The sequence below is a fragment of the Ictalurus punctatus genome, chromosome 7 (assembly GCF_001660625.3).
Source record: "Ictalurus punctatus breed USDA103 chromosome 7, Coco_2.0, whole genome shotgun sequence".
NCBI classification, from domain to species: Eukaryota; Metazoa; Chordata; class Actinopteri; order Siluriformes; family Ictaluridae; genus Ictalurus; species Ictalurus punctatus.
Window position 1 is genome coordinate 9,728,754 of NC_030422.2, and position 18,540 is coordinate 9,747,293.

The following is an 18,540-nucleotide window of genomic DNA, read 5'->3' on the forward strand; positions in this document are numbered from 1 at the left end:
ACTTCAGCAGCCGATAAGCAAATGCTGACTTTTACCTCAAAGCTTTTCAGTGAGCTCTTTGTCTGCGTTAGCAGAGCACAAGGAGTGCTTCCACAGGCCTAAACCTATTATAATTGTGTATTTTTAGCTGGTATTTGACTAGACAATGCTTGTTAATATGTAAACATCATTTTGAAAGTTTATGCTCATCAGCAAAACATACATTCAGAAATATTCTTGCTTATTGTGAAAGCTTCCATTCCATCTCACGATGTTTTACACCTGCTTTGAGTCAAGTGCCCTAGTGTGTTTTATGTATAAATTAATTGTAAACAAAAGATCTTTGAGAAAGGAATGGCATCTGTACTATAGGTAAAGCCCTTGGTTTTATGCTGCAATGGTATAATGTTTACAAACTTCTAACAATTCCCACAAGCCAGCTCATATGAAAAACAAGTGGTTGAGGTTGTTTGTACCTTTTCCTCCATCAAAGTTACTCTTGCTTTTTAAAACTTCTGGAGCTGGAAGGTCACAATGCTGTACAGTGTTTAACATACACGGTTTGACTTGAAACTAGGGAAATGCTAAGCCTAGCAGTTCTTTGAGTGCAATCATGCGAGCTCCTAAACCACAGCGGAATTAGTAGAAATTCACTGGAGTCACAGGGGGTTTTGCAAGCATTGTGTTTGGGGACAGTCAAGAAGGTTGAGGACTTTCTCTGTATGGGGAAACAGGATTGCTATTGTGTCCTTAGAGAGGACACCAGACAGCATTAAAAAAAAGCCCCATTCTTGTTGAAAGTTTCTATTCTCCTTTTTGGTACTCTCTCAATCTTGATATTTCAAGCAGAATAAGCAAAGGATAACCTTTTTTCCTTTTACCTTGAGTCCAATGCAATATCTACTGGCATGGATAGGGCAATGGTGCCTCACTGGGCTACTGGTCAGATTGTTGTTCAGTTCAAGCCCCAGAACCACCAAGCTACTATTCTTGGGCCCTTGAGCCAAGCTCGTTAATCTTGTTTCATGGCTGACCCTGAGCTTTGACCTCAGCTTCTTGACAAACAAAAATTGCACTGTACTCTGTGTATTTGTGACAATAAAGATGATCATCTATCTTCTTCTAAATGTATCTCTGGGGCAAAGGTTCTACACTACCCTATGCCCTGAATATTCATTCATCTTTAGTAAGTGCTTTATCCTGGTTGCAGTGGATCTAGAGCCTATCCTGGGATCACTAGGTGCAAAACAGGAATACAACATAGATGGGATTCCAATCCATCATGGAGGACCATGCACACACACACACACACACACACACACACACATACACACACACACACACACACACACACACACACACACACACACACACACTCACTCTCTCTCTCTCACTTTCACACCTGATGTTGGCATGATCTAGAGTAGGTAATCCACCTGCTGGCATGTTTTTGAGAGGCGGGTGGGAATCTGGAAACCTGGAGAACGTAAAAAAAAAACTAAAAATCCAGACAGACGGGCAGTAAACTGTGCTCAGGATCGAACCAAGGACCTTTGGAGTTGTGAAGCAGCATTGTTACCCACTGTGCCACCTTGTTTCCCATGTCCATGTGGAATACTATTGAGCACAATACAGAACAATAGATATCTAAAATGTATTTGTACCAAAAAGGTCATATGAAGTCAGACACTGTTGGCATTTAAGGAACCAAGATACACCTGTGGTAGAAAGCACATGATGTCACCATTGTTTGTGGCATGGGAGGTTGAAATAGCGAGACTGGAATGGTTCGTTTTCTATTCTGATCCCAAAAAAGGGAACCTGTTAGCCTTTCAGGGCAAATTTTTTATGACTGGGTTTGATTCTTTGTGCACATTCTGATAGTCGAAGATTTTTTACCCAGGTGACTTCACTGGAACACTTTTTTGGCGGGGGGGGTGTCTTCAAAGAGCTCTTTGCAGAGTTCTTAAAAAATAGGTTCTACTTGGAAAGTTCTTGCATAGAGGAACACTCATAGTTTAGTATGCTGCACCATCAGCATACCTTATGCTACCTTTGCAGGAACCCCCCTTAGATTTCTATGTACGACCCTAAGAATAGAGGGTTTCAGAAAAGCCTGTAACAGGTTTACAAATCTCGAACAGTTAACCATCCAAAGAACCACTGAGGAACCATTTTATCCACATTATTGTACTGATATGTCCTTTGGTCATTTGTTTGAAACCTATGTAGTTATCATGTACACTATTAAAAAAGTTCCATTTAGTATCCTTAAGAGTTCTTTGGTTTGACCTTGTGGGGGAACCCTAAAGGTTTTCTACAGAACCCTCAAAAAGAGGGTTTCGCTTTCAGAAAGGGTTCCAAGTAGAGGCCTTGTAGGACCTTTTTCTTTCAAATAACCCTTGAGGAACCATTTTTTTTCTAATCCTAATTGACAAATCACAGCCATCATGAGTTCTCTCAGTGTGAATATATTCTTGATCAGTTCTTTTTCCCAAGAGCTCAAGAAACCATCACTTAAATGAGATTTATGGCCTACAGGAATATTAGATTATGCCAAAGCCCAAGAAACAACAAATGTTTTATAGATGTTTTATAGAAGGCCTACACTCATAACACCCTAGAGGGCCCTTCTGGTTGTGCATCAGGAAAACCCCTTTAAATTTCTATGTAGGATCCTAAAAAGAGGGTTCTAATAAGATCCCCTTCAGAAATCTAACAAAAATAACCCTTGAGGAACTATTTTTTCCCCAAGAATGTATTAGCCATCTTGAGTTGTACCAGCGTGTCAGGGATATATTTATTTGTCCTTGAGATCAGTCCTTTATAGCTTTCCCAAGCGCTTCAACAGCCCCAGCAACCATCAGTTCAACTCTTTTCAGATGGTGAGCATGTGAAACTATTAATTCGATTTTGTTAGTTGTCCTAATTTGGTACAAAGTATTTTTTATTTTTTTCACTTCCCCCAAAGAACAAGGAACCTTTTTTAGAAAATATAATGAATTCTCCTGACCTCCACTCTTTGATAAACCTCAGTTGAACACCCTCTGTTTGGCTCGTCATTCCAAGTTGAGCCCCTTTTTTGAACCTTGGTAGCATATCCAAAGAACCTTTCACTAACTACTTTCATTCTTTCTTCCTTTAAAAAAAAATCCAAATAGCTGTCCTACTTTAGATCAGCTTGTTGGTATATAGGAGTTTTAGAGTCCCTCGACCATTTAATCATTTTAAGCTCATTGAATTTAGCTGTTTTTTTTTCTTTTTAAATATTACCCAACACTCTTAGCACCCCAAAATCTTTATTGACTTGTTTCTCTTCGGGGAACCCCATTGAGTTTCCTTATAGGACCCTAAAACAGATGAACTCTTTCCACAGAGAAATCTTGAACTATTGACCAATTGAAGAACCCTTGAGGAAACATTTCCCTATGTAGATAACCAAATGATTTGTCAGGTTAGTAACCGTTGGGTTTTGTATGTACAGATGTGACTGTACACACCAGTAAGGCAAGGTCGGAAGAAGGGCCTGTGGTTTTCAAGTATGTTTGTTTAAGAATGATGAAACGGATGTGTCAAGGATGAGGATACATGTGTGTCAGACAGGAAACCCTCAGCCCACTCGTTTGGTTTCACACTGACGTCTAGGGCGTATGACAGCATGGTTACATTAATGGAGACCCTGTGGGCTACAGATGTAATATTTGAGTGTTGCATTAAAGATATTGTTGCGTAATTAATGACCAAACTACTTGGGGACATTCTGTTTGGTGGGAAATAATCAGCAACCAGATGATGTGATGTGGGCTAATGTGAGATGGAATCACTTCTACCACCCCAAAATTGATTATATTACAATAACAGCACATCCTGAGGTGTTTTATTCCTTTTATACCCCAGCCGTTTGCCAACCTTTTTTTTTTTTTTTAAAGAACAACAATTTTTTTAACCATTTAATGTTAAGGGACGTCCAAGAGACTTTACTTCCTATTATCACTTATTATACCATTATAAACTGTCACTCCCTCACCAGCCTCTTTTTCCTTCTTTTGTGAAGGGAATTAGGCAACTTACGGCCATGCCGCACTGAGAACACCTGATCTCATCTGATCTCGGAAGTAATAATAAGACAAAAAAAATTGTGGGTGCATGTTACAAAGAAACAACAAAGGGCAACATTTTCTGTCCAGTCAGACTTTCTCATGGTGGAAAACTTTGGTCCAAACACTAAACACTCCTTCCATATGTGTCTCCTGACAGAAGTTTTACAGTTCCTTATGAGTGAGTTGTTACTATGGAAACGGGTATGGCGTTCTTTTGGTGATCTGCTGTGTTTTTTGTTTATGCCAGTCATATGTTTTGGCATTATGTCCAAAATGTTCGACTTCGGTCTCATCAGACCATAACACATTATTCCACATGGATTTGGTGATTTTTATTTATTTATTTATTTATTGATTAAAAAGGCTTCCGTCTTGCCACCCCACCCCGTCGCCCAGACATATGAAGAATTCGGGAGATTGTTGTCACAGGTAGGGAGCAACCAGTGCTTGCCAGAAATTGCTGCAGTTCTTGTAATGTTGCTGTAGGCCTCTTGACAGTCTCCCTGTCCAGTTTTCACCTGATCTTCTCATCAATTCTAGAGGGATGACCTTTTCCTAGTAGAGTCAGTGTCGTGCATATTTTCTCCACTACATTACAGTGTTCCGTGATATATCTAATCCTGTTTGATATTTTTCAAAAGTGAGATCCCGTACCTACTTTGTAGGCTGTTTGTGGCCCATGACGTTTCCAGCTGGATGCTACCAAGAAAATCCTATGGATCCTATAGAAAATCCTAGTCCTAGTCAGGAAAATCCTATCAAAACAGCTGTACTTTATTTGGGGGTAACTTTAATTGATGGCAGGTGTATACTAATTAGTATCTAACTTGAGTTTGAATGTGATTGGTTGATTCTGAACACTGCCACATTCCCAATTATAAAAGAGTGTGCACATTTATTTTAGGTTATGTTTCTTTCTTTTCTTTTTTTTTTTTTTTGCCCTAAAATGATTCTTAATATTTTTCACTTTAATTTATAGGTTAAAATTTCACAACAATGGTAGAGAAGGTTCTGATATGATTTATCTTGGTTTCATATTTTTACATTGTGTAGATTTTTTATATCCACTGCATTAAACTGATTCGGGAATTTAATGGCGCTGTGGTATAAGTAAGGAATAAAACACTTGGGGGCATGTTCTGTTTGCCAACACTGGAGACTCCTTTAAAAAAAAATTGTGAATAAATATGTCCTTGCAGAAAACGTCACCATTTTGACAATTACAAATGTTTTTTTTTCTCTTCCAATTTATTTATGTTGAGTGTCAGTTTTTTAGGTTGCCGTGTTACTGTAGAAACAATAATGTATTAGAATTTCCTTGCAGCCTGAACTACTTCTTCAGTTTTAAAGCTTCTTCAGTTTGGCTTCAGAAACATTCCCAAGTAGAACATCTTTAGCACACTAAGAACTCTTAACTATCCAAAGAACCCATAAGGGAACCCCCCCCCCCCCCTTTTCCTGTGAGAAGATAAATCAAGTTTGCATACAAGACTTTGGTTATGTTTGCAACTTCCTGTGTTTTTTCCCTTTTTTGCTTTCTGTCTATTTGGCATGTTGTAGCATTGGTGACAGCATTTCTCATAAATTCATAGTCAAGCAATAAGCACGCAGAGAAGTCCCTCATACTAAACAAACAGTCTGTGGAGCCATGTGACTTACGCGCTTTGGATATGAATGTGCAGAAATGAAAGCACTTCAAGAGGAAGCCGCCGCCGTTGAGAACAACGTGTGCAGACAACAATTAGGGAACAGTGTTTCAAGCAATTCAAATGCGTCAAGTATTCTTTTGAATCATTATTATAACTTTTTAACTTTGGTGCATCTCCAATGGTTTATGGTTTAGCTATTTTGTAAATGCTTGCACATTTGCATAGACAGCATTTAGTTAATCAGCATAATGCAATGCAGATAGTGTAATACATGGATATAAACTAGAAAATAAAAATGATCAGGTGGATCTAATAATCAGCAGAAGCAATTGCAGATTGGAGGTACAAAAAACATGTTATCAAGTACAACTTCAAAGAAAGAAAACACATAAAAACACATCTAGTGCAGAAAAGGTCCACGTGAGAACTATGGAAAGCCTCCGCCTCAAAGTATAATTCCCTGATCAACATCAGATTACAGAGTATTGAGATGAGCATGCAAAAATGTTTTTCCATTAAGCTTATTCAGGTACATAACAAAAGGACTTCTTGATCTCATGTGTTGATGCAAGTAAACTTATCTGTCATATGTAAATGAGTCATGATCAATAGACCGTGATCGCACAACAATTTTCAAAGAATAGTTGTATTCTTTGAAATTTTCAAAGAACAGGAATGACATTTGGAAATACGTTTTGGATGTTTGTTTGTTGTCTGGAGTTTGCTACTGAATATGAAATAATAATGAAATTCCCTTCACAACAACCATTGTGAATATTTACAATGGTGCTTGAAAGTTTTTAAATTCAGTTTTGGTCTATTCTGTCGACAAAACATTTTTCCAGTAGCGTTCTGGCTTGTCCATGTGATTTTAAGCAAACCGCAGAAGGGCAGCAATGTTCTTTTTGAAGAGCAGTGGCTTTCTCCTTGCAACCCTGCCATACACACCATTGTTGTTAGTGTTCTCCTGATGGTGGACTCATGAACATTAACATTAGCCAATGTAAGAATGGCCTTTTGTTGCTTAGAAGTTACCCTGGGTTCCTTTGTGACCTCGCAGACTATTACACGTCTTGCTCTTGGAGTGATATTTGTTGGTTGACCACTCCAGGGGAGGATAACAATGGTCATGTATTTCCTCCATTTGTACACAGTCTGTCTGACTGTGGATTGGGGAAGTCTCTTTGGAAATGGTTTTACAACCAGTCTGATGAGCATCAACAGCTCTTTTTCTGAGATACTCAGAAATCTCCTTTGTTTGTACCATGATACACTTCCACATATGTGTTGTGAAACTCAGACTTTAATAATCCCCTGTTCTTTCAATAAAACAGGACACTCACTCACACCTGATTGTCATTCCATTGATTGAAAACACATGACTCTAATGTCATCTTTAAATCGTAGAGGTTCACCTACTTTTGCTACTCACAGATATGTAACAGTGGATCATTTTCCTCAATAAATACCCCCCCCCCCCCCCCCCCCCCCAAAAAAAAAAAAAAAAAAAAAAAAAAACCTCTTTGAAACCTTGCAAAAATGAGATACATTGCCCTCCACTAATATTGGCACCCTTGGTAAATATGAGCAAAGAAGGCTGTGAAAATTTTTCTTCATTGCTTAACCTTTTGACCTTTTGTTATAAAATATTCACACAAATTCTCTGCTCTCATGGATATGAAACAATTGCAAACAAAACACCTATCTAAATATATATAAGGTCCTGCCATGTCCATCCCAGTCCCCTGACTTGAAACCCATAGAAAACCTGTGGGATGAACTGAAGAGGACAGTCCACCAGCGTTTGAAGGATTTGGAGAGATTCTCTATGGAGGAATGGTCTCAGATCCCTTGCCATGTATTCTCCAACCTCAACAGGAATTATAGGAGAAGACTCAGAGCTGTTATCTTGGCAGCACAAAGTATTGACTAAAAGGGTGCCAATAATTGTTGCACAACTATATCTAACAAATGTTTTTTTTTTTTTTTTTTTATAAACCTATGTTGTGTTTGCAATTGTCTGATATCCATGAGAGCAGAGTATTTTTGTGAATATTGTTAAACAAAAGATCAAAAGGTTAAACAATAAAGACAATTTTTCAAAGCCTTCTTTGCTCATATTTTCCAAGGGTGCCAATATTACTGAAGAGCACTGTATTTGACTTACTGTATATGACTTATTGTCTGAGATGAATGACCACTTTTCTTAATGGTTAAGTACATGCTTTCTTAGATTCAATGTTGAGAATCCTTGAGTTACTGCAAAAGAGTGTGATTCAGATATTAAAGTTGGTGCTATAGCTGTTTTTCCCCCTATAGCATCATTTTTTATGGCGTCAGAAACCACAAAATGCTTCAGAGATTCTGTGAAGTAAAATATTAGCGATGAACAAAGTGCTTTCATTAGTCTGGAAAATGTCAGCTAGTTTACTGTCAGTTAGCTAACTAGGATATCTTGGCAAACTTAGCTAAAGCTAGTAAATTACGCGACTTTTGATAGCTGGTGCACACAGGCTTATCAATCACATTCATACCCAATGGTATGTTCTTAGATTTTGATAATAGTAGATGTGTAGAACTATTCAGTGGCTGAATAGTAGATTAATTGGTTTAAAAAGCAAACAAAAATGAAGGAATGAATAAATAACTCCCCAAAATTCCTTTAATATAATTTTATATTGTCCAATGGAACAAGGTCGATCTAAAAAACTGACCCCAGATATACCTCAGAATTATCAAGTTTCAGCTGCTTTCATTTAATATTTAGAGCCCCATTTGTAGTTATATTTGAATATTCCATGGTATAGTGACTTTCCTGACAATCCGATGCACAGTAGCAATATCAAGCCATTATAAGGGTGGCAAGTATGGATGACTTGACTGAGTAATTATAATATGAACATTTATGTTCCTGCTCTTAAAGGCCAATGCAAAACCTTTCTTTTTTAGCATTTAACCTACACTTACTGCTGATTAGCAACATGGAGCTGAACCTAATTTTATTATTATGAACACGCAGGAGTGGGAAATAAGGTACAGCAAAAAGATGGCAAATTCTCAAAATCCTATTTAAATAAAGTTACATTTTAGTGGAAGTTAAAAAGTTTCCACTCTCCAATCCATTCAAGTATTCTAAAGTTTAAATGTATTTTTTTTTTTTTTTTTACAAAAAGTAAAAGTAAACCAGAAAGTTTTCTGTTTATGAAACCAAACTCATATATATATATTTAATTATATATATATATATAATTAAATATTGGACTGCATGTTTTAAATAAAAGTGCACAGTATCACAATTCATTGAGTTAGTAGTTATTTAAAAAAAAATATATATATTTTTTTGACAGTATTTGACTCAAAATCTTTGCGTATTTGAAAGAATTAAAATGGGTGTTTTGAAATGTTAGAAATGGAAATTGAGTAACAAATATTCTGATAATTCAAGCTAGAAATTGAGTCGTGCAGCAATACGGCTTGAGTTTGAATCTGAGGCCTGACAAAAAGCCACTGTTGGGTTTCTGATCAAGGCCCACAACCCTCAAGAGGATGTGTCCTCACTCTGGACTCATAAGTCACTACCAAACCAATAAATGCAAATGTGATGAGGCAAGAAGTTTCCATGCATGTTTGCAGCACAGCATTGCCACCTACTGTCCGTCCAACACACACAGTACTACCATTGAATGAAAGACTATTTCAGCTGAGCGACATTTAAATGCACTGCACTTCAAAATGGATGTGGTTTAGTTACATAGTACTTTTATTTTCACAGGCAATTCCAAGAAAGTAAGCTGTCCATTTTCTTCAGAGAAAAACACCAAAAAGTATCCCAAGGTAACAGGAAATGAGATTCTTATGAAACATTTTTTTAAAAAATTACCATCATATGTCAATATCATAAATTATATTAAACAAAGCACCAGCTTTCTATGGGTAACTTTTATATATTTATTTAATAATCCTTTTTTTTGGCAGAGATTCAATTAATAATGCTGCATTATTGCTGGTGGCAAATTTATACTTGTACAGTTCATGAGGTTTTACAGCTATTTCATAATAATTATAATAAAAAAGAATGCTATATAATTTTGCATGTGGAATGTAGATGACCTTTTATATGTTTACTGTATCCAGGCAAATAAGCAATTTAATATGTGTGGTGGCCTGGGAAAACCCATCGACAATCGGCCAAAGTTGGGGTTTTCCACCTATTTTGACACCTCAAATATAAGTAAATAGTTTTCGCCGAAACAGTATGGAAAGGTTTCGATTTCTTTTAGTTTGTCTGATTTCCTCATTTCCTCAGTGAATGTTACACTTTTGGAGCTAGAAATGTACTTCGGATTGATATACACGCAGAAGAGAAACCAATTTAGTTGAGTGAATCCTGTAAAAATTCTAAATTTCATCATGTAAAGTATTTTCTCAGGCCACCACACATACATACACATGTTTCATAGAAAAACAAAAACACGTTTAAAAAAAAAAAAAAAACAAACCCTTACACTTTTTATATTAAAAGATGACCACACCAAAAATTTGATTACATCCTTATTCTACATCGCAAACTAATACAATGTGCAGCAACCTGCCAGTTTCTGTACAATATAACATGGTCCACAGAACAATGTTTTGCCAGTCTTGATATGCAATACGCTCTCAATTACATTTACTTAAAGTGCATTAGTTACCAGGTAATAATGAGACTGATGGCGAGTTTATGTTGGCGCATTGGTGATATGATCAATCATTCAGTTGGGTCATTTTCAAAGATAGACATATTAGAGACCTAGACCGTGTGATGTACATTTGTATTTCCAAATAAATGTCACTGAAAATTGTGTACTACTTTTTCATGCATTAATTTAACCTAATTTCTAAAAATTTGGCAGAAATTTCAAGTGTAAAGATCTGTGGTAAAGGTTTGAATCAGCTAAGTTTTAGATAACTAACCAGGCAATCTAAGCTATTCTGACTTCTACAAAGTACCTGACTTTGTAAATTTTGGTTTTGTTAGATTTTGAAGCACTACAACATATTTCAAGTTGATTTTTGACTTAGCTAATAGTTTGGAGTACCAATTTTCAATAGCGATGTACTGTAGATCCTTACTGTATGTACACAATAACATTGTAAGAAAGTACACATCACAGTATATTATGGTCTCATGTGGTAAGACTCAAGTTTTATTATTTTATATATATTTTTTCAAGCAATACAATATCTTAAAGAAAATCAAGTCAGTGGGTTATCTAGGTCTCTAATATACATATCTGTGCTCGCCGATATTTTGGTAAAGGTCCAGTATACTGTCATATTGAGTAAGTTACTACAATCTATTATGAAGAGCCTTTAGTTCCTCAGTTCCAAATGGCCTATTGAGAACGGCTTTTGTGGTAGAACTCCATGGGAACTCATCGGTTCAGCCTGAATGAAGGTGTATGTTACCTGGGAACCAAACACATTTTTAAAGAAAGACATTTTAATCCTAGAGAAGTCGGGTGTGGCCTCATTTCTGCAGCAGTGCCTGGTAGATGTCGGATTTTAAAAACCGCGGGTAAGAGTCCCTCGTCATGAGCCTGTAGATCAGAGCTTGGGCCGTTTCAAAGGTGGCCTCGTCCGGCTCTGAGATGTTTTTTGTTATTGTCGCTCGAGTCTTACAGTCGATGTTGATCTGGAAACAAATGAATGCTATTTCTGTTATTTTGGCATGTTGAACAGCAATTATTCTTATTATTGTTGTTGTTGTTATTATTATTATTATTATTATTATTATTATTATTATTATTATTATTATCGTTTTTTTTCAGCCAGGCTTTCATTTGCACATTTTGCAGCTTAGTTTAACTACTAGTCAAATAATGATGCAGCTGTGATATATTTATTACTCCATCTGCACATTTCAAGGATTCATGTGAACAAGGGTATGAAACCTGCTTAAACAGGTACCTTCACCACATTTCCAAATCCTCAAGGACCCAAGAGCCAACATACCTGCCGGGGGGCCTCCGTTTGTACAAACTCAGAGTAGATCCTATTGGCCTCACACATCCTTTCTGTCCTGCATGAGATCTTCTTGTATTCCACACAAGCATGCCAGAACAAGATGTTTTCCTCACTGTACTCGGACTTCAGGAATTCCGTGAAGGCATGCAATCCAGCTAGAAAAAAATTAAATAAGCCAGAACAACAGCGAATTATGACGTAAACTGGGTTAAGATTTTGCTGGTGGAAAAAAAGGCTGCATTTTGGGTGTTGGCTAGTCAAGAAGACGCAAAGCTCCAATTTGAATGCTGACGTGCAGATTTGAATTATCCAAAGCACCTTAAAACAGAAAGACTTCAAGTACACTTTAAATGTTAGTTTAGCTTTTTCTTTCTTTGTAATTTAAAATATATATATATATATTCTCTTGACTTCAATTAAACAATGAATTTTTTAATGTATATAACCACAATTTAAACAGATAGTATATGACTACATTGGAAGTTGACCCACTCTTATATGAAGATAAGTTCACGACTCAGACGTTCAGTGTTTGTTTTTAACGTATCGCTTTTTTTTAGGTTTTTTTTTTTTTTTTTATATCTTAAATCGGAATTGCGATAACTCAAAAACTCAACACTTAATAAAGTCTGAAACGTAGCTTTCTTACCTTGGGACTCCAGTAGCTTTTCGATCGACTCGCTCCAAACTGTAACATCTTCAACAGGTTCCTTGGCAAAGCAACAAAATCTACCCTTCAAAATTACAATTAGATCTTTCACTAGTCACATAGGCTACAAAACCAGGATTACCTTACAACCCCGAGAATTTAGCACGAAATTCATTCCTTTAAATTCTTTCATTAAAAATACAAACAACATACTTCATATTGAACTAGCAAGAAATGTACTACAAATGTACAAAAAACACAGCCTGATCAGTGCATTAAAGTGCTATTACTTGCCCAGAGTACAAATTGAATCCTAAATGAACTCACTTTATGGCCATCTTTGCCACTCCGGTGCTCAGGATCTGCTTGCCTCGCACTCTGCCTGTGTATGGGACTGCCGAGGGGGTCTGAGCAGGACTACCTCCATGAATAGAAGACATGGAAATGAACATGCAAAGTTCTGTTTGGGAGGGACACCTCACCGCAGGACCTGTGGGGAAGCCTCTTCCGATCTAAGTTAAGGCCTAGATGACGCCATGCCTAACATGAGAACTTCCATTTTTTTGTTTGGGGGGGTTTGAGCGATTTCATATCTGAAGTTTGACAAATATTGTAATAATGAAGGGTGATTCATTACAATGTTAGGTACAAATGTGAAAAACTGTTGCTTACTACTTATGTTATTATAATTAATATGCAACAAAATACTTCAGAATAAAGTGTCAAGTCTGTTACTGTGGCATGTCATTTCATGTGGTGTGAAAAATTCAATTCAATTCAATTCAATTTTATTTGTATAGTGCTTTTAACAATGGACATTTGACAATTTTACAGAAACATGTAAACACAGGATACAGTTTTTAAGTGTGTGTATTTATCCCTATTGAGCAAGCCAGAAAATTAAAAATTCATTTTCAACTTCTTCAGTTTATTTCAAGAATACGCAAACCTGAAGAAAAAAACAAAAATAAAACAACCCACCATGTTCTGACGTAAAACACACACACATTTGTAGTTACACTAAGGTCCAAAATTCAACATAAAATTATATTTACTTATTTTATTAGTCAGGCCATATATAGTTCATTCAAATGGGAATATCATTGAATTAGTTATATTGCGTATAATACCTTACAAACAACAAATGATTCTTGAATACTTGTTCATAAGAACACTTCACACTTCTTTTGATGAATGATGAAAACTTTTTTTTGCATAACTTGAAAACTGTATTATTATTATTATTATTATTATTATTATTATTATTATTATTATGCCTTTTGGACACTTACACAGCTTGATAAGAAAGGCAAATTTTCCAAGCCAATGATGAGTGACTGCAAAATTGACACAAAAATACAGACAAAATATAACTAATTATATATTTATTTACAGTAAAGCACACTAGTTAAGTGAACTAATGTGTTTATAAATGTACAGTTATATGTAAAAGTTAATACCTAGCTAGTTTAACCCAACATATGATTGTGTTTATTTTAACCCTTTAATCACCCATTTAAAAAATTGTTTTACCTAAAATAGAATGATGCTTCAAATTCTTCTTAAATATGTTTTCAAATACTTGACTTAGTAATTTCCTTCCTGTAACTTTCTCTACAGCACTGATTCACACTCCGGCCTACACACACACACACACACACACCTGCCGTTAGGGGAATCCTTGAGCATTGAATTTCTATGCTGATTAGTTTTTAGAAATAGAAATAATTCAACTGTATTGCTTTAAAGGCAATTAGAAAGTCTTATTGCAATAAAGGTTTTTTACATCAAAGGCTTGATTTTTTTCTATCTCCACCATTTCCTATATCTATAGTACTTGGGAAGTAGTAATATAGCAAATAAACCAAGCTGAATTTGGACACAAAGCTTTCCCTGTAATATTTCTCATGGCTTTTGCTGGCATGCATTAAATTCATGTTCAAAGTCTGCTTGGGCTCAGATGAACTCTTCATGAGTTCATTTTACCCATCTATTTGACTCATCAGAAATCATACCATCACATTAGTTTGGTCAAAGTGCTTTTATTACTAATGCCATGGTCTGATTTGGCTGGTCAGTGTACCCTTAATGCTATTGATCAAACAATCGAATCAAAAAAAGCATGACATTAAAATCGGTGAATGGAAATCTGGTTGTAGGCAAATGGGACTGTGGTTGAAATCATTGTGTCTTCTCCGATTTGCCTATTGTACAACATGTGCCTCAGCTCGTTGCAAACCTGCAGCTGATGCCGATGTCATATTTTCCACTTTCCGTCATTCACCTGCTTCTTAACATAGATTTAAACATTGCAAATTTCTTACTGAAAAGAAGAAAAACTGCATTAGCACGATTCTTTTGGTGGTACAGCTTACGTATCAAGGCCTGGGTCTTATAAGGTTCTCTCTTACACTCGTTATTAAGCCTTATCATACTAAACTCATATGCATTTCTTGCAATATGCATGAGTTAAATTGTGTTAAATGATGCATGTATTTCATCATATGATTCACATTAGTGATTCACATGAGCATTAAATGATACATTTGACTCTGTTTCAGATAGAACCTTATAATACTCAAGTCATGAAATTTATGTCGTGCATTTCTTGCAATGTGCATGAATGAAACTTGTTTTTTAAAAAAAAAAAAAAACTGATGCATGCATTTCAACTGATGCATGATTGACATGATTCACATTAGCGATTCATATGACATGATTCACATTAGCATTGACTTAGCGTTCACACAGATCCTGGAATCATCCTAAACTCACAATGTGTCGTATGCAGTTCTTGGAATATACATAAATGAAATTATATTCAATGATTCACATCAGAGATTCACATGATTCATGTGAATGATTCATGATTCAAATGATTCACAGTAATGTTGACCTAAGTTTGTTTAATACGAAGGCCACAATATGCCGTATGCATTTCTTGTAATAATGCTTCACATATGTACAGTCTGCGTACATTGTTTCACATGATTCACTTTAGAGATTCATGTGATTCACATGAATGGTTGACTTTATCTCTGTTTCACGTAGACCTTAGAATTGTCCTATGTCATATGCAGTTTTGCAATATGCATGAATGAAATTTTATTAAATGAATCACACTGACTTATGTCTTTAACTCTGTTTGAGATAGACCCTTACAGTACTAACGTGACAGTATGTCATGCATTTCTTGTACAGTATGCATGCATTTCATCATATGATTCACATTAGTGATTCACATGATTCACATTAGTGTTGACTTTTGTCCCTGTTTCACATAGCCCCATAGAATCATCCTAAAATCACAATATGTTGTATGCAGTGCTTGTAGCATGCATGAATGAAATTGTATTAAGTGATTCACAGTAGAGATTCACTGATTCATATTAATGATTCATGATTCACATAAGTGTTGACTTAAGTTTTGTTTAATTCTGTTTCAGAACCTTACAATACTAAAGTGACGATATGTCATGCATTTCATCACTTGATTCATGTGATTCACATTAGCAATTCATATGCTTCTCATTCACGTAGAACTTAGAATCATCCTAAACTCACATTATGTCATGTGCAGTTCTTGCAATAATCATGAATTGAATTTTATTAAATGATTCACATCAGAGATTCATATGATTCTCATGAATGATTCATGATTCAAATGATTCACATTCGTGTTGAGTTGCATTTAACTCTTCACATAGAAAGAGATATAGTTTCAGATAGAACCTTACAATACTAACGTGACAATATGAATAAGTACCCTCTTCTGAACCTTTTACCTGAATATTTTATTAATACTAGTTAATTATATTTTATTAAGTAAGGAAGAAAACATTTGGTGGGCATGCTGTTCTAGGAAAATAATCAATGGTGGGTGGTGAGATGCGGCCCAGCACAAAGTAGATTCACTGTTACCACCCTGATGTTGATTAATTTCCAATAACAGCCTGTCCTGAAATGTTTTATTCATCTTCTATCTCAGCAATTTACCATTAATTACAATTTTCAATGTTTTTTAAAATCCATTTATAGTTACATTTAACATTGTGGTTACATTTACAGTTAGTTCCTGTTTATTCTTAAGTTATAGCACTTATAAACATCTTTCCCTCACCAAACTCGCTCTATCCTGAAGACTTCCCAGTGGTGGAAAACTCACTGACACTGGAGACTCCTTCCATAAATATTATTTGTTTATTATTAGGGTTCGATTATGTGGCGCATCCGCTGCTCAGTCCCAGTGAATGAGTTGTTACTGTAGAAACGAAAATGTATTAGAACGAGCGCATTAATACAAACCTGTGATTCGAATTCCATCCTGCGATACTATCAGCAAATTTATTAAACAGCTACCATACTAACTAATAACGCATTTGCATTAATTATCATTCTAAAATTATGTTATTAACTTGTGACCTAGCTAGCTAATTTCACGTGATGACTAGCTGGCTAGCCAGAACAATAACTAGCTAGCAGAAAAAGGTAATAGCGTTTGATATGACTAACTAGCCATGAAAAATGAAGTAATAACCTTGTGTTAGATATCATGTACAGATGAAATCAGCTGATTGAAATAGCTTGTTAACTACCTAGCTAAATTGATTGCTAGCTAAACTATCAATTACCTTGTTAACCAACTATCATACTAACTAGCTAGCAAATAAAGTGATAAAGTTTTGGTATAGATAGAGTTGGCTTTTGAATTACCTTCTTAATTAACTAGTGTGTTATCTAGCTAGGCAAATAAAGTAATGAATTTGTGTTCGATATCTGGTATATACCTACTACAGAAACGATAATGTATTAGAACATTATGTGCTTGGATTGATTAGAATTCCAGCTTGCGCTTCTATAATCTGATTTAGAAAATAGCTTCTGACCAATCTGCTTCGAGAATTTAACATCGTAACTTTAACATCGACTGTCTTAGGGTTTTTTTTTTTTTTTTGTACATTCTCACTTGTCTTGTGCACTTCGACTCATTTGTAGTGCATGACGCCTGATTTTTAAAATTATTTATTTATTTGTTTTATTTTTAATTTTTGCCCAAAATCTTGTGTATAAGGGCATAAGCCAGAAAAGCTCTGCTGATTAACCGTATCTCAGCAGGCTTCCTGCCCATGTAAATTTCTGCAGGCAATGGAAAATACAAGGACGGCCGTGATTTGCATGCATAATCATCCGCACATGGCTATGTGAATTTGATTTCCAAAAGAGGTGGCAGGGACGCGCTCGGAGCCGAGCAGATCACACTTACTCGCTCCTTCTCGCTCTCCCCGCAACCTTGAGTACCAAACACTTTCTTACAACCGCCGAATGCCTCGGTCCAACTGTCTGGGGCTTGGCCACTTCAAGCATGGCATGTCTCTGTGCACGGCCAACACTTGCATATGAGTCTGATATCGCAGACAGAATCAAAATGGCAGAATTGTTCACGCAGGAACTTGGTTTTTCATACATTTCACTCGAAACAGATTCGTGATTGGTGATGGGATTATGTTCTCGCCACCTCTTCGAGTTTGTTGGAGGCGTATGGAATTTGGTTAGGAATTTGTTTAACACCTGTGTGTGTGTGTGTGTGTGTGTGTGTGAGTGTAGGAAACATAAGTTACGATGAGTCATTCCTTTAAAAAAACAAACTGGAGGATCCTGGAGAAACCTACTCATGATTTATTAGACAGTCAGTTTTATCTTTCTTTCGTTTTTCTCATGCCGGATGATTTTTCACTCATACATTAGATGGAGCTGTGGCTCCTCTTTCAACTTCCTTTCCACACACTGCTTTACTTCCTGAAGCCAGCAATAACACAACCTTTATGTCTCTAGCCTTCAATTTTTAACTGAGCGTGGCTCGAGTCAGGGTGCCAACATTTCTATTCGGCGTGATTCAAATGACCCCCCACCCCCCACCACCACCATGGCTTTTCACCCTCATGTCAAAATCCCCAAATCCCTGTTTTAAGCACATGCTCATTGGCTGCCCATCATGACTGTAAAGTGTGTATTACATTACACACACCATGCAAGTGACCATTTGCAGAACACGAGTTTGTAGCAGGGAGTCCGATTATTTATTTATTTTGATTCCATCAGAGTCCATGGAATAAAACACACTAGCAACTTGGCAGCAATCACGATGTCACTGAAAAGA

At 36.2% G+C, this 18,540-nt stretch overlaps 1 protein-coding gene across 1 annotated transcript; it reads right to left on the minus strand.

Moving 5' to 3' along the window:
- Positions 1-9,975: 9,975 nt before the first annotated feature.
- Positions 9,976-12,838, minus strand: rgs1 (regulator of G protein signaling 1). Its single transcript, XM_053681804.1, has 4 exons — positions 12,711-12,838; positions 12,384-12,463; positions 11,723-11,889; positions 9,976-11,402 (listed from the first exon to the last, which is right to left on the minus strand). Exons 1-4 carry the CDS (start codon positions 12,833-12,835, stop codon positions 11,238-11,240), a joined length of 537 nt encoding a protein of 178 aa, XP_053537779.1. The 5' UTR covers positions 12,836-12,838; the 3' UTR covers positions 9,976-11,237.
- Between the last annotated feature and the right edge of the window lie 5,702 nt (positions 12,839-18,540).

Bases quoted from the DNA above. Each gene is read 5' to 3' on its own strand.
- rgs1 (XM_053681804.1), bottom strand. From the start codon at position 12,835: ATGTTCATTTCCATGTCTTCTATTCATGGAGGTAGTCCTGCTCAGACC. The intron at 11,890-12,383 runs GTAAGAAAGCTA...ATTTTTTTCTAG, and splicing joins AAAGCTACTGGAGTCCCAAG to CTGGATTGCATGCCTTCACG. The intron at 11,403-11,722 runs GTATGTTGGCTC...ATTTGTTTCCAG, and splicing joins AAACGGAGGCCCCCCGGCAG to ATCAACATCGACTGTAAGAC.